Below are 17,152 nucleotides of genomic sequence, written 5' to 3'. Positions count from 1 at the left end.
GCCACTGGTGGAGGCGTCTGCCTAAATCAGCTGGGACAAGTACGGGCCTGCTGCGCTGCAGACCCGAGCACACACAGCTCAACAGCCCGGTCAGTGGTAGAGCTGTAATATTTCTCCCATCTCCATCGCGTCTCTATCAGGTGTTTCCAGATCCAGGTGGAGGACCAGGAGCATTATTTACCCGGCTGCCTAAAGCCCCTCTACTGAAGTCCCAGAAACATATTTGAATCCACTGAGGACCCTGCCGGCCTGTGCTGCTCCTGCTGTGCTGGCAAGAGTGGGAGAAGGGAGCCCCGGATGGATGTCCCCCAGACTGCAGCCTTCTCACCCCAAAGCTGGGGGTTTCTCCACAAGGTCTGAGCTGGGAAAGGAGTTTTGAAAACTTTTGATCTGCTGACGGATCTCCGGAGAGGTAACAGGGCTAATCTAAGGCAGGAGTTTTCAGGCCTTGTAGTGTCTAAGCACCACCCGGGGAGCTGGCCTAGAAGCACCCAGGGGGGGCCTTGGGAGGTCTGTCTGATGCCTCCACGTTGGCTTGGGAAAAGGAATCTGAATTTTTAAAGTTTCTTTTGGTTACTCTAGAGGTAGAACACACATCCTGAGCAGTGTGGGTTCAGAGTTGGGGAGTAGCAAACAGGAACAGAAGGCTGGCCTCTGGATTCCTAGCCTGGTGCCCCCACAAAGTAGGTTACTGACACTCAAGGTTGCTGTGAGTGTTGAAGGCCGACTTTGGAGGCCTTTACTCACGGGCAGGCTGCAGACGTGCAGCCGTCGGCGGCGGGAACCAGGGGTCCTTACCAGTTTCTCCTGCAGGAGCTTCAGATAGGAGTTTATTTGGCCCAGCTGCTCTTTTTCGTATTTGGCGAACAGGCTTTCTGTCCTTTTTTGATTTTTCTCAACTTCCTCATACAGATTATTTGCTAGTGAATTAAATCTAAGGGAAAAAATTGTTCTATTTTAATAAGTAGATTTAAACATAGAATCAAAATTTAGTATTTAAAAACATCTGCAGTTTTTCCAGATGATGAAGCTCAGTGTGTGTAGCAAGTACTTATGGGGTGATGCGGGGCTGAGGAAGCACACTCTGGGTCCTGTCCTGAGCTTGTGTTCAGCCGAGCTGCTGCCAACAACCCTCCGCACGCCCTAAATTACACGCACACACAGAAACCTGTGTTACCCACGCAGATTCCCCACAGGCCCCTGGAAGCAGGGCTGTGTCTGGAAGTGACACTTTGCTAAGTCACCTGGGCTGGGAAGTATTACTTTATGTAAGGTTGGCAAACTTCTGTAAAGGGTCACAGTGAATGTCTCAGGCTTTGTAGGTTGGACTCTTTTCGAACCACTTGGTGCTGCCATTGAAAGCTGGAAAGCAGCCAGGGCAGACACAAACCAGCACGGCTTATTTATAAACATAGTAAGAAACAGAAGCGCGTGGTTGTAGTCTAATGGTTAACTTCGTATACGCTGAAATCCAAATGCCATAGTCTATTCACATGTCATTAAATATAATTTATTATTTAAAGTTTATGAGAAAGTATGAGAAAGTCTTAGCTGTGGGCAGACTGGCTAAGGGAACCCTGATCGACAAGGGCCACATGAGGCTGTGAGAGGAGCTGGGCCAGGCAGGACCTGCTTTGTTTAGTTGCGCAGAGAAAACCCAGGGGTAGGAAAGGGGAAGGGGGAAGGAAGAGAACCCCAAAAGGACTTTGGGGAAGCAGAATGTTCCTTGGTTGTCTTTTCTGTCTCAGGTGAAATCTTCAGTGAAGTCCTCATTGCCACCAATGGGTCTCTGTGAGTGGGTTCTTTGGGGATGATGGGGGGGCTTGAAGTGGCACTGAGTTACTCATGGAGGCAAAACCAGAAAAAATAGGCAGAGGTGGGGGGAGGGACTGCTGCCATCAAGATGATGCACCATAGGAGTGTTAATGGAGAATGAAGGGTTTTTAAAAATGGAAGTGGATGTTATTAAAAAGGTTGGAATCATATAGCATCAATTTGAAAAGTCACTGTAGAGTGGCTGAGGGTTTAATCAGAAAGGGGATCCACATCTGGAATGACTAAGAAATATGGGACTGAGAAAAGATAGAACAAGGGGTGGGACTGGCGAGTGGGTTCTGTGTTTTCTGCATGTGACTTGCTCGTGCAGAGATGTCCATTTCACATTCCCTTTTAGACTAGGCAAAATATTAGATTGGCAGGAACAGTGCATGTTGATATTGGAAATATTCAGGCTACCTGTGGCTTGAAATAATAGTTGCTTTAATGTTCTTAGGAAAAAATTTATGCAGATAATTTAGTTTGTGATAATGTAGCATTGGAAATGGCTTAAAACATGCTGGACATAAAATGCATGTATATGCATCTCCAGCTCTCCTGATAAAGTCTCTGGACTAGTAATCAGAAAAGACACCTAACTAAGAACCTAACTAAGTTCTCTGAGGGTAAGAATTTTTCTTTGTTCATGACTGTGAACAATGCCTAGAGTTTCGAAAGTGTTCAGTAAGGAGTTGCTAAATAAATGAATAAGTGAACCATTTTTCTCATACAATACCCTTTATTAGGGCTGTTCACAAATAAATCGTAGACTTGCCAAGCTATTTAGAGACCTAATCTTTGATTTTCATCATCCTTTCCCTATTTCTGGTGGAAATATTAATTAAAAGTGATGGTTGAGGGGGGCAGTGAATCCCCAGATAACCAAGAGGTAGCTTTACAATTGAGAATCCAGCCTTCACTGCTCACCTTCACTGTGTAGATAAATGAGAGCATTTACCCTCATCACTGATACAATATTAAAATCCCTCTGAAAACCAATGTACCCAAGTAATATCTCTGGAAGGGCATGTTGGCAATTGAAATTCTGAAATTAAAATAAAGTCATAAAAAATGAATTACTACCTATGATCCTTTCATTACAAGGTTTTGCCCGCAATTGGAGGCTCATTTCCCTGGTAACAATCAGAAGTCAGACTCTGTCTGTTGGTAGTTTATTAAAACATGAAGTATTATTTAAATAGCATTCTCCTTGAAAGCTTTAAAGGATAAAGTAAAAGTTTATGTAAATCTTTTTTCTCTCTCCTTGGACTTTTTCCTAACATAATGGACATAATTTACCATGTAAAAATTACTATTCTGATCATTGTAGAACTTACAGCTAAAATCCCAACATGATGAATTATCTTGAATGATATTCATATTTTAGTTCCCAAATCCTCTATTCTAATGATTATGGAGATATTTCTATCAGATGTAGACATATGTAGATAGGTAGGTAGATAGATGTAGATAGAGAGAGAGAGAGACAAACAGATACCTTTTTTTTCTTTTTTCTCAAAACACAAAATTCAGACTTTTAAATTATGGCCAGAAACCTCACTAGGATAATGTTGGCTGGGTTTTTTTTCCTTTTCTTAATTTTTATACTGGTTGAGTCAGGTTAGAATACACCCCAAGGGAAATTTTAAGGGGGGAAGTTACAAAAGTGTAGAAGAAAATGTAGCAGGATCTGCAGACAGGGCAGAGCCCGGGCGGAGAGCTGTGTTGGGTGAGGGGAGCGGCGGAGCGCGAGGCTGCGGACGGCCCAGCGGGTGGCCGGGCGGGCCAGCGCCCAGGCGCGCAGGTGAGGGCGCGGCTCCACGGGGGCCGTTACAGCAACCACTTCTGTTTTAAATCCACTGTCTTGCATTCAACAATCTGTTCAATTGACTTTTCAAGAAGACATGGAAATTTGGAAATTTTAGAAACTATAACTATTAACAGGCTTTCAAGAATTTAGATAGTGGCTTTAACCAGATGTGAAAATAAAAAGATTTAATGCCCTTTGATGAGCTGATAAACACAGAAGCTATTTTCATTTTTTGTAATAATTAAATAAGTGGAGATTAAATCTATAATTTTGTTTCATGTCAGAAGCAAGGAATTAATTTCCAGAAACATTGTTTCTGCTAAGTTTACACCTATATATTTTAAAATAATTTCTTATTAATGCTGTGATTTCTGATTAGTGACACTAATTAAAAGTAATTCCAACTCCACTCTGATAGCCAGACTTGTTTCTCAGTCATTTCAAATCTGTACTTTAGCTTAAATCCAAATATCTTCACAGCCTCATACCTTTCTGGTTTCAAGAAGATGTGATCGTTCATTTCTCTGAATTTTCATACACAATTAGTTTACTAATAAGGGGAATCATGAGATGGAAGCATCATAGATTAACAAAAATAACTTGAGATTTGGAATCAGACACTTTTCTAGCTGTGTGACTTGGAAAATTACTTAATCTCCATAATCATAAATTTCCTCATCTTTAAAATGGGGTAAGACCCACTCTACAGAGTTGGGTACACTTGACTATCTGGAGCACTTAGTGATTGGTAGGCACTGATAAATTACAATAACTATATTTATTATTTCTGCCCACTGATACGTCTCATTTAACATTGTCTTAACTTTTACTTTACCTGTATTTAGCTTGTCACTATGCATTTCCCCCCCAACCGTATGTGGCTATGATTATGTCTGGATATTCCAAAACACAGCTTACATATTACAGGTGCTCAAAACCATTCATTCATTCGTTCATTCACTCATTGGCTTCTATTTGTGTCTAAATAAAAGGTGCTGAGGATACAAAGATGAATGAGATGTGTCCTTGCCTTGGATAGTTTGTAACTTTCCACTTGGTTAGCATTTTCAAAGTTGTACAGTAAAATTCTAGTCTATGCCTTTGCTTTACTGACCAAATGCTGTTTCTTTTCTTATAAATCACTATCAATTAGATAGCATCAGCAGTAAGAGCCCTCGAGGGGAGCGACTGGTAGGTGCTGCCTCTGCCAAACCCGTACTAAGAGACAGCTATGTTTCATAATGCCCAAAACTTGCTCTCTGAGCACTAATTTGTTGGCTTAGATCATTACTTAGCTGAACATCTAAGACCCTTCTGGAAAAAGGAGGCTCAATGCAGGGGTTCAAAAGACAAGAGCCTGGCCCGGCCAGGAGGGCTCAGTGGTGGAGCATGACCTAGGATCCAGGAGATCGCGGTTTGATTCCCAGCCAGGGCACATGCCCGGGTTGCGGGCCAGATCCCCAGTCGGGGGCGTGCAGGAGGCAGCCGGTCAGTGACTCTCTCATCATTGATGTTTCTGTCTCTCTCTCCCTCTCCCTTCCTCTCTCTGAAATCAATAAAGATATATTAAAAAAAAAAAAAAAAGACAGGAGCCTGTGCGTCACCATTGTTAGGTCAAGTGATCAGTGCCAAAGTCCCAGAAATTCACTAGAAAACCCTCAACGATACTGTGACTTTCAAGTTCAATGTATAATATATTTAGTTGACCATTAAACTTGAATTTCTTATTAAAGTTTCTAAGTGGAAAAATTGCTCAATTAAACTTACCTTAATGTTATTAAAATGTTTTTAATCCCTTTGATCAGAGACACTTGTCTTATGAATTAAAAGGAAGGAAGGAAGGAAGGAAGGAAGGAAGGAAGGAAGGAAGGAAGGAAGGAAGGAAGGAAGGAAGGAAGGAAGGGAGGGAGGGAGGGAGGGAGGGAGGGAGGGAGGGAGGGAGGGAGGGAGGAAGGGAGGGAGGAGGAAGGGAAAGAAAGAAAGAAAGAAAGAAAGAAAGAAAGAAAGAAAGAAAGAAAGAAAGAAAGAAAGAAAGAAAGAAAGAAAGAAAGAAAGAAAGAAAGAAAGAAAGAAAGAAAAAGAAAGAAAGAAAGAAAAAACAAATTCAAAATACCATCTCCTCTGATTTGACAAGTGCTCTGAGTGGAGGGGAAAAGCCCTACATCCTGCCTTACATTCCCTTTGAGGGAAACACATTTGCAATACATATCTCAGTTAAAGGTTAATATCCCTGATGTAAAGAAATCCTGTAAATCGATTTAAAAATGATGCAAATCACAATACAAAATTTTACAAATGATAAGAATGGGCTGGTCACAGAAAAGAAAATTCAGATGGTGAAGGTAATGCACATGAAAACAGGAGATGCTGCTTTCCAGTTTTTAATTGGCAAATATTAAAAAGAGAAATTCTAGTGTTGGTAAGAATGTTGAGAAAGATCTAATCACACACTGCTGGTGGGAATATAAATTGCTACATTTTTAGAAATAAATTTATAAAAATTAATAAATACATAAACTCTTTGACCTAGGAATCTTGCCTATAGGAATAGAGGCACCTAAATCCAAGGTTCTCTAAGGATATACACATGAGAGTTTTCTCTTTGTTTATGGTAGCCATGAACTGAAAAGAATCTATTAATAAAATAAGTGATTGAATTAAGTATAGCATGCCTGTAAGTTAAAATATTATGCAGCTTTGAAAAATAATGTTAATTGATCTAGAGAAATATCCAAGATGTACTGGAAAAAACCAAATTATTGAGTAATGTACATAGAATTTATTTTTTTTTAAACCCCATGCTTTCTCTATACATATGAGTAATATATATATATATCCATGCACACAAAACATCCTCTTTCTATTATATATTTATATTAACAAAGAGGAAGGCATGGAAGGAGACATGCCCAGTATTAGCATTGGTTACATTAAGAAGCTGAGACAGTGAACTCCTTTTTTCATCTTTGTTTTATTTTGTTTGTTACAATGAATGTATATTACTTTTTAATTTAAAAATGATGGAGAAAGTTTAAATTTAAAAAAGCCAGTTTTGTAATTCAATGACTCATAAATATTTGCCTGGGGAAAAATCTGATTTATAAGCTCACTGTAGCCTACAGTAACACTAATGAAATTTTAAAACTTCATTATTTCAAGTGAGAAAATGATTCAAATTTATACTATTACAAAAGTGTCAGCATTCAGATTTAACTACTTAGATTATTTGTCTATAAGCCAATTTCCCAAAGGTCTAAAGACAGAAAAAGTACACAGCAGCATCATAAAGCAGTTAGGCCCTAGATCTTAAACATCTCCTTTCCCCCTCTTTCCTATTTGTTAATACGCTTCACGCTTCATCTCTATCAGCCAGCCTTCCATTTCAGATTGTAAGTCCCATTATCCCCCAATAAAATCATCTCTTAAACTGTACTTCTAGAAACAGTTTACTTTTCTAGTTCTCCTTTGGAGTTTTTAAAAAAATCTTAATTCAAAGTTAAAGGGATTAGATGAAGGGCCGCTCAGATATTTATTAATCATTTTCATTATGGTAGATTTTAAGAAAATAATATGTTTTTTTAGAGTATGAGTAAAGTGGGTATTTTCTCTTTACTCAAGATACCTTCTTCTCTGGGCTTTAGTTATGAGTCCTGTTTTTCATCAATTCCTAAAACACATTTTCCAATTTGGCATCTCTAAAATTGGGAGGAGTTTAAATAAGGGTGTGCTATGATTTACTTGTTAGCTTCGTATCATAGGGGTACAAAAACATATGGTGCATCTTATAGTCAGTGCACTTAGATTTCTTGAAATAAAGTCGAGATGGGGGAAATGGAGCCAGCTGAGTATTATTAGAATACTAGATTTGATCAAGGCATTAAATCCAAGTGATGTGGAACAGAGGGGAAAAGACAAGGGTAGAAGAGGCTGTAAGGTAGCATCAGCCAAGTGACTAGAATATTCCTTTGCCTGCACCAGGCCCTTTGAAATGGGGATCATTTAAACAAACAAGGAGGGTTAGAAAGTAAGGCGGCCAAGAGTTTGAATATTTGTGGATTCACGTCTCCTTGACTGCTCTCATTACGTAGGGAAAGCTCAAGTTAAGATGGGGTAGAGGCCTGTCTTCAGCCGGAAGAATGCTAAAGAACAAGTAGAGGATCTTGGAAAAAAAGCATAGAAAAGCCCTTAAAAAAGCCTTGGTACTCAAAATTGTTTTAAAAATTGCTTGATAATCTTGTGCAATCAATGTCTATTCAATAGTACTTTACATTGAGGCATTTTAATACATGACTGATGGTAAGTTAAAATTCCTACATAGGAAAGGTCTGGGTGAGTATATCAATTCAGTTGAGATATGGTGCAAAAACAAAGAGCATGACAAAATTAATATTCATATTTTTTCTTTTATTATGAATATTGCATAAGCTACTTTAGTGTAGAATATTCTCTACATCAGTTTTGTTGCTTTATTTCTTGACCAAGTTTTTATTCCCAGGATAGGTTTTTTACTTAATGCCAGTGCTTTCATTAGGTAGAACCCTTGGGAATGCATTTAACAGAATTAAAAATCTTCCATTCACTTACTTGAACTCCAAAAGGTTCATTTCAAGGCGATAATCCCCCTGGACCATCTTTAAATTTGAGGTTTGTTCAGAACTGGAAGCCTCTATCTTTCCTAAGAGCTGTGTTACCTGATGAAAGTACAAAAAGGAACCTTTGTGTGCGTGTGAACAAAACCACTAGCACTTACATTAATTATACTTTATTCCTAAAGGAGCCAGGAAGCAGACTTGAGTCCAAAACATGTTTTCATTTGAAAATGATTTTTGCAAAGGAATGATTAAATAGTTATAGAACTATCTTCAGGGAAAGAATAATAGGGGAGTATTCATTCTGCTGTCTGTAATGTTCTTTTGATAAGAGGCTACCTAATGATACAACAAAAACATACTATTGACATTAGTTTGTTTATTTGTTAATTTGATTATTTCTTTACTTTGTCTTCCTAGTTACAACGTAAACCACTATATCTTCTATCGCCACTATATCCTCAGTGCACATTAGATGGCCAACAGTAAATATTCACCAAATACTTATTGAATAAGTGTTTAAATGTGCAATTAGGGTCTGAGAAAAACACACATGAGTGGCCTAAGATGAAGCCTCAGGAATTTCCAGGTAGGATTCTGATATGAGCACAAGTGAATCCCAAGTGAAATGACTTAGGGCATAGAAACTTAGGAAAAACCAAGTTCCAGTCCTGGAAGGTAGGATGAGAGTATCTTCTACAATGCCAGAAACATTGAGGATATTCCTTTAGGTAAAGGCATTGGGTTGGAAAAATCTAGGTAGAGCTGCAGCACATAATTATGCTTAAACTAATCACTGCCAGGGGAGTGAAAACTCCATGGTTGGCTTTGGCAAAACAAACTCCGGCTCCTACAAAAAAGGGTCACAGGGAGGAGAGTAGGCGGTAACATCAGAGTTCTCTTAGAAAAAAGGGGAGCAGTGGAAGGGTTGAAACGATAAATGTTGGGTGGGCAATGGATAGCTCATGAATGGCTGTTTATAGGAGATACATTTAAAACAGTCTATTGATGGGAGGCACACTTAGCAGGATTGTTTTGACAGTGAAATAATACGCAAATACATGCCTGGCAAAAGCAAAGGAAAAGAAAGCAGGCCAAGCAATACTGTTAGATAAAATATTATTCAAGGCAAAATATGTTAAACCGACACAGATGGCCATTTTTATAGATTAAAAGTAGAATCCACAGCAAAAAATTAGAGTTTTGAACCTATATTTACCTTATATATTGAACTAAAAAGAAACAGCTGAAGAATTACAAGGATATATAGGGTGTCCCAAAAACATATATACCCACTTTAACAGCTGATAGCTGTTAAATGGAAATGAAATGTATTTTAATATACACTGCCTTTATAATTACTCAAAGTGTGGGTATACATTTTTTTTTTTTGGTATACTCTGTAGATTGAACTAAAAAGAAATAGCTTAAAAATTACCAGGATAAACTAACAGAAATGATATATTAGTGATTTTAAATGACTTTTCTTGACTCTTTACTGGTCAAATAAGTAAAATATAAATAAGGATATAGACAGATATGAAAAATATAAAGTCTACTTAATAGACTTAAATACCAATCTACCTTGCACACAGCAAAGGTTTATTCTTTCCAGTGCCCACCTAGCATTGACAATAACTAAGCACACGTGACTCTCAAATTATTCCAAAAGCAGAAAAAGCACAGACCATAACTCTAACTATACTGCACTGAAACTAGAAATTCATAAGTATAAAGAAGCAAAAATCTAATCATTTGAGTAAAAAAGCCCCACTTAATTCTATTGTTTCATTCCAGTGTTTCACATGAAAACGTGCCTCTCAGCTCTCTGAGTTGCATAATTGGCCAAGGACCTCTGCTGAGCCTAAAACTCATCACTATGTGTTGAAGCCACGCTTCCCACTGGCTGTTCCCAGCCAGTGCCTGAGTAGAATTCCTTCCATGAGTGACTACTGCTCAAGGAACTTGATGAGACTTTGTTAGCTTGGTGTTGCAGCCTAAGACCTTTCCTCACCTTTTTCACAGAACTCAGACCTGTGTTGCAGTCCAATGGCTCTCTCTATCTCTTCCAGCTCCCTCCCCATTTTCTATCATTTTTTTTTTCTCTCTCTCAATAAATCTCATGCACATCTAATTCCTTAATGGCATTTACTTCTCACAAGTAACTACTTCTCACTACTAACACAAGTTTCAAAGAATAAATCAACTCTGCAATTGTAATTTAGGAAAGAATAGCTACATATCAAAAGAACACAGCACATCTATAGAGGTAAATTTGTGGCATTAAATGTGTCCATAATTATACTAGACAAAATGAAGCTATATAAACTAATCGTTCATTTCACAAAATTAAAAAGAAAATAATAAAACCAAAGAAAAGCATGATGAAGAAATTGACAAATTATGGTAGGCAGGATGGCTCAACAAGACATCCGTGACCTGATCTGTGGGCCCTGGGAATGTGTTACGTTACATGGCCAAACAGACCTTGAAATAGGGAGACTGTACTGTCTTATTTAAGTGGCCCAATCTAATCGCATGAGCCCCTTAAAAGGAGAAACCTTTCTCTAGCTGGAGTCAGAGAGATTTGAAGTATGAGATGAACTTGGTCTGCTGTTGCTGGAGAGAGGTCACACTGAAAACACAAGAAGGAAGGCAGGTGGCTGGAGGTACATCAGTCCCCGACTGACAGCCAGCAAGGACCTCAGTCCTGCAACTTCAGGAAACTGAATTTGGCCAAAAACTTATGAATGAACCTAGAAGAGGGTTCATCTCCAGAGCCTTCCCCAAGGAACACAGCCCTGCTGACACCTCAGTTTCAGCCTTGGGAGATCCACAGAGAGAGGAGCGAGTTGAGTCCTCCCAGACTTTTGACCTTCAAAAACTGATAATGTATTTTTTGTTGTTGTAAACCACTAAGTGTGTGTGATTGGTTATGGCAGCAATATAAGACTAATATACTAAAAAATTAAGAAACAGAAAATTATGGGATTTACATGTAAATTCAAGGGCTGTTTCTTTGAAAAGGTAATAGGCAAAGTTTGTCCTACTCTAAACATGAAGAAAAGAGAAAAAATAAACATTAAAATTAAGAATAAGAAAAGATGGAGGAGTTATAAGTATCTATGATCCAAATAACATAGCAAAAACATTTATGAAGCTGAAATTATAGATGAAATGAAAACTCAATAATTATGAGACTTTAATTTACCTCAATACAAGACAGAAAAAAGGAGATACAAAAAATTATAAAAAGACCTAACAAACATAACAAGCTATTTTTAATAGATTTCAACTGAACTTTATACCCTAACACACTGAATATACATTTTTTTAAAAAAGTATTTATTTATTATTGATATTTAGAGAGAGGAAGAGAGAGAGAAAGAAACATCAATTAGCTGCCTTCTGCATGCACCCCAACTGGGGATCGAACCCACAACCTGGGCATGTGCCCTGAACGAGAGAAAAACCTGCCACCTTTTGATGCACAGGACAGTGCTCCAACCAACTGAGCCACACCAACCGGGGCTGGAAATACATTCTTTTAGAACATGTACAAAACTTTACTCTCCAGCCACAAACCCTCAAAATATTCCAGAAACTAAAGCCATTATATACAATAAATTTTAATTACAATGAAGTAAAATTAAAAATGAATACTCGTATAACAAAGCATAAAATTCTTTGCTCAGGGGGAAAAACTCAACAATAATAATCCTCTTAACTATTCAATAAAGAAAATACAATTGTAAAATTTCTAGGAAAAAATAATGAGAAAATTACATATCAAACCCCAGAGGATATAGGAATGAATGAATGCTCAGAGAAAATTTACAGTCATAAGAGATTATATTAGTAAAAAAATAAAGACTATAAATACAATATGGCTCAAAAATTAAGAAAATGAACAGCAAAGCAAACTGCAGGAAAGGAAAAAATTAATAAGGACAAAAGCTTAAATCGGTGAAATGAAAAACAGAATGGAAGCAGAATTTAAAAATACGTTAAAACACTGGCTCACTGGGGAACAAGCAATATAATTGTCAAGGGACAACTAAGCTAACTCATCAATAAAAAAAGAAAAAGAAAGCACAAGGAAAAGGGTACAAAGGCAAGGGGGAGAGATAAAAGCGGAGGGGATTAAAACAATCCTAAAATTATTTTGTACAATTTCAAGCCAATAAATTTCAAAATCTAGGTAAAATAGTGTTTTTTTTTTCCCCAAGAAAAAGTAATTTACTGAAGAGATAGAATGTTTAAGCAGTCTAATTTCCATAGAAAAAATCTGAGCAAAGGTATCAGAGGACTCCTTTTTCCACCAAAGCATCAGGCCCAGATGTTTCAGAGGCAAAGCTTCCAAATCCTTCAAGAACAGAAAATTATAGCCCAGTCGGCATGGCTCAGTGGTTAAGCTTTGTCCCATGAACCAGGAGGTCATGATTTGATTCCCGGTCAGGGCACATGCCTGGGTTTCTGGCTCGAACCCCAGTTGGGGGTGTGCACGAGGCAGCCGATCAATGATTCTGTTTCAATTATTGATGTTTCTATCTCTCCCTCTCCCTTCCTCTCTCTGAAATCAATCAATCAATCAATCAATCAATCAATCAATCAATAAAAGTTGCCATAGAAGGCAAGCTTACTTAGTCCCTGATTATGCTGGAAATGTTTTGTTGTTTGCTGTTGGCTGTTGATTTGATATATTTTTTTAATGTTTTTATTGATTTCAGAGAGAGGATAGGGGAGAGAGAGAGATAAAAACATCAATGATGAGAATCATTGATCGGCTGCCTCCTGCATGCCCCCTACTGGGGATGGAGCCCTCAACTGGGGCACGTGCCCTGACCAGGAATCGAACCTTGACCTCCAGGTTCATGGGTCGACGCTCAACCACTAAGCCACACCGGCTGGGCAATGACAACTTTTATTTAACAATATTCTGGAAGTTTTGGTCAAGGCCTTCAGAAAAAAGTAATTAAATCAGAAAACCAAAGATTAAATTGTCATAATTTGTTGTTAACATAATAGAGTACCTTGAAAAACTAAGAGAACCAACAAAAAACTAGTAAGACTAATTAGATGGGTGCAGAGGGTGGTACACAGTGGAGCCCCACGGGACTAGAGTAAACTCTGACACAGTCATAGTGCTGTGTGCCCTGGGAACCTCCTGCTCTTGATAAACTGGCTCCCAGAAGCAAATAATCAAACATCAAGCTATTATCTTCCCCAATTCCCAAAGAATTTCCACTTCATTCTATCCAAATGACTTCAGAAGAGATGTGCTTGTTTCACATAAGGTGTGTGACAAAGTGGGGCATTGGCTCTTTTAGTCAAACCACTAACTGCACACGAAAGGGGAGACATTTCAGGCAGAAAAGAACAAGACGGAGATGGAGGCCTGCAGTAGTGGGGCGCGTGGGGGCTCCCTGCAGGTGGCTCGGCACCCGCCGCGATAAAGGGCGCGCCAGGAGGCCCAGAGAGCGAGCCGAGGAGAGAAGCAGGGGTGGGCGTGGAAGCCCTTGAACACCCAGGCTCATGGGCTTGCACGTTACTTTGTGAGAGACGTAACCCACTGCGGGACGTAGCATGACCAACTCACATTTATGTTGGAACTTTAATAATAATAGTTACCGTGGGAAATTCTTGGGTTTAAAATTCCTGCTTCTGCAGTCTCCGAGGGGACCCCAGAGGGAGGAGAACAATGACAAGAGTGCGATCCAGTGGCAGGCTTGATTGGGTGAGTGTGTTGGAACGTAAGGGGCGCTCGGTAAGCATTTGTTGGTTGAACTGAGAGTATTCGTGGTGCATGTGCCTGAGCTGTCATATTTAAACACTTTGGAAAGAAAGTTCTTTGGAACAGTTACCACTTGGCCGGGCATTTTGATAAGCTATAATGATCTTCGGGCAGTAACTTAATAAAAGAGTTCCGTCTATTTTCAGTTACCTTCATATCCAAGTCCTTATAAATAGATTCTAGGGAAGACATGAGCTCTTGAACTGTTTTTTCAATTTGCCGGTGCTCCTGCCTGATGAAATGAATGTCTCCAGAAAGACTCACAATGCTGGCATCACATCTAGTGGCGAGATGGACATTGGTTGTGAGATCAATAGGCTCATAACATTTCTAATACTACAGTAGGATCTGCGCATTCATTCGGTGGCAAAAGTCCTAAAGCGCTTTGAATAACGAGTTGGTAGATGTAGAAGCATACACAGGACTCTCCTGCATGTTCCTCTTCTCTTCTTGAGAGAGAGCCCAGGTTGGATACTACTGCTCTGGCCCAAACCAGAGAACTGAGTTGGACTTAGTGTAGACAGTGGGGGAAATTAGGAGGAAATTGTAGATTTTCAGCCTAACATGTTAACTCAGCCATAGGAGTTCCAACAGGTTTTGATGTGTTGAGAATATTCCCTGCTGCCTATGATTAGGCAAAACTGAAAATGTCTCCTTTTCTGTTTCACACACTGAATCCCCTTTTCTCCCATTAATTTCTTTCTGGCTCCCAGATTCTCAATTCTCCTTTGGCTAGAAAAAGTGCCCTGGCCGGGTGGGTCAGTTGTTGGAGCATTGTCCTGTACACCAGAGGGGCTGTGAGTTCGATTCCCGTCGGGGCACATGCCTAGGCTGCAGGGCCAATCCCCAATCTGGGTGCTTAAGGGAGGCAACTGAGCCATCCATGTTTCTCTCTCACATCGATATTTCTGTCTCTCTTCTCCCCCTTCCTCTCTCTCTAAAATCAACAAACATATTCTCAGGTGAGGATAAAAAATTATTTAAGGATAAAGGAGGTGATGACTGCAAAGCGTTCAGCCAGCGCCTGCACGGTCAGCAGTCCTTGCTTCCGAATTCATCTTGGGAGTTGCTGCCGAGTCATTTTTACTCCTGGCCACCCAGCCGGCTCATCCTACACACTGAAGTCAGAGATTGCTTGTGTTTCAGAGCTGCACTCTGTGTTTCAAAATAAAGTTTCACCTTCTCTCCTTCTTTGGAGCAATTTTATTGTTTCTTTTAAATTAACACATGTTCCTCATAAAAAATTTCATATAATAGAAAAAACAAAGAAGAGTTAACATCTTCCCAAGTCCCACTTTTCAGAAATAATCATTGTTAATACTTGGTTATCATTCCATTCATATATATATATACACATATGTATATACACACATGCACATATACACATATATAGTGTGTGTGTTAATGTGTGTGTGTGTGTATATACACAGACATATGAAAGATAGAAATTCTCTAATCAAGTAATTTTAGTATATTTGTATTATGTATGTATGCCAATTTTAGTTAAAAATGTTATATTGAATGTGGGGTGGAAGGATCAAGGCAGGGAAAAAGGGGACATCTGTAATACTTCAACAATAAAGATTAAATAAATAAATAAATAAAGTTATATTGAATTTTAATTTAATTTAACCTAAAGAAAGGTAACTGCAGTGAAAAATGAAAAAATTGCTAAACTTCAGATATATACATATATTTCTTCACTATAAAAGATATTTGTTTCTAAAAAAATAAGTTATGAAAAACTACCACAGATTGGAATCAGGTTTTTTACACCTATCATTTCAACTTTAGACAGTATGTTATTGACCATATGCCAAAAACTGAGGAAATAAGTTTGTATACTTGTCTTTTCAAAAGTTTTCTTTTATAATCTGCTATTTTAAAATGTCAAGTTATATGACATTTACACCGTGTTCTGTAACTGGATTTCCCAGTGCTGTTTAATCTCCCTCCTACATTTAGACCCTGTGTCCATTTTAAACCATGATTTCTTTCCCGGGGTCCCTGTTTTGATTTACTCCCTGGTTGCCCAGGTTTTGCCACCCAGATTTCAAAAGCAGGACTTAGGAGTGCTGGAATCAGGTCTTAGGAGTGCTGGGATCTTTCATTCTTGAGTGCTCGAGAATGCACTGTCTGTTTTCCGAAAGGTAACTCGGTTAGGACGTTACTGGGTCAGTTTTTTTTGGTTCAGAACATGGTAAGTGTTGCTCCCTTCTTTGTGGCCCTGGTTAAGGTGGAGAAGTCTGAGGCCATATTTTTTCTTGTTTCATGATCTGTTTCGTCTCCCTAGATGCCTAAAGATTCTTTTTCCTGATGTTCACTAACTTCAACCAGGACATCTTGGTTTAATAGTTATAGTAATTTTTCTGGGGTTACAGTTTTTTCTTTTGAGCTACAAATTCGAATCTCTTATATCCTTGAGTATTTTTTTCTGAAGAATCTGTTCTGCTGCTTCTTCAGGAGCTCCTATCAGGGGTATGTTAAGTGAATTTCACTTGTCTGCCATATACGCATTTCTCTGTAAGCATTTTTATAATGAAAAAATTCTCTTTTCATTTTGTATGGTTTCCCATGCTCGTTTTTTGTTTGTTTGTTTGTTTTTAAATAACTCTATTACCTTTAGTTGTATTTATTCTATTTTGGGGGCTTCCAAAGTAGATTTAATCTATGTAATATTTTAATTTTTTCTTTCACCTAATCTATTCACTTACCTATCTCCTTTTGTTATCTGATAATCTCTTTTTTGGGGGGGAAACTTTTTATCTCATATTTTTATCAAAGCAAAAGATGCCTACAGTTTAAAAGTCAATAATAGCTAAAAGGCTAATAATGATAGTGGGTCCTTGCTCTACCTCTCAGTTCCTCTCCCTAGAGGCAAGTGCCCACTTTTATGCAGTTTCAGAGGTTCCTGGTACAGCCAGCTCCCAAACCTTTTGAGAATTCTGTGGTGCAAAACAAAGTAATTTTCAGCTTATCTCACAGCTTTAAAATTGGTTTTACTATGTTTGTAAGTCAGTTTTCCCCTGTCCATCTGTTTTCTAGGTTCCAAAATTTCTGTGCAGATATCTCCAGTCTTTGTGGTTTGATGTTTTAAAGAGAAAATCTTTTCACTAGATTTAGTGGAGATTTTGGAAGAAGCAA

The 17,152-nt window shown here is 38.6% G+C and overlaps 1 protein-coding gene across 1 annotated transcript in view; it reads right to left on the bottom strand.

Moving 5' to 3' along the window:
• FAM81B (family with sequence similarity 81 member B) overlaps nt 1-17,152 on the bottom strand; it is a 45,800-nt gene that overhangs the window by 2,589 nt on the left and 26,059 nt on the right. The window contains exons 6-8 of the mRNA XM_016216136.2: nt 14,159-14,288; nt 8,210-8,316; nt 799-934 (exon numbers count right to left, since the gene is read on the bottom strand). Of these exons, the coding sequence (XP_016071622.2) occupies nt 799-934; nt 8,210-8,316; nt 14,159-14,288 (373 nt within the window). The remainder of the gene's footprint in view (nt 1-798; nt 935-8,209; nt 8,317-14,158; nt 14,289-17,152) is intronic.

Source organism: Miniopterus natalensis, chromosome 3, assembly GCF_054644295.1.
Source record: "Miniopterus natalensis isolate mMinNat1 chromosome 3, mMinNat1.hap1, whole genome shotgun sequence".
Lineage (NCBI taxonomy): Eukaryota > Metazoa > Chordata > Mammalia > Chiroptera > Miniopteridae > Miniopterus > Miniopterus natalensis.
Note: the sequence above shows the minus strand (reverse complement) of the source record. Positions and strands in the feature narration are given on the sequence as shown.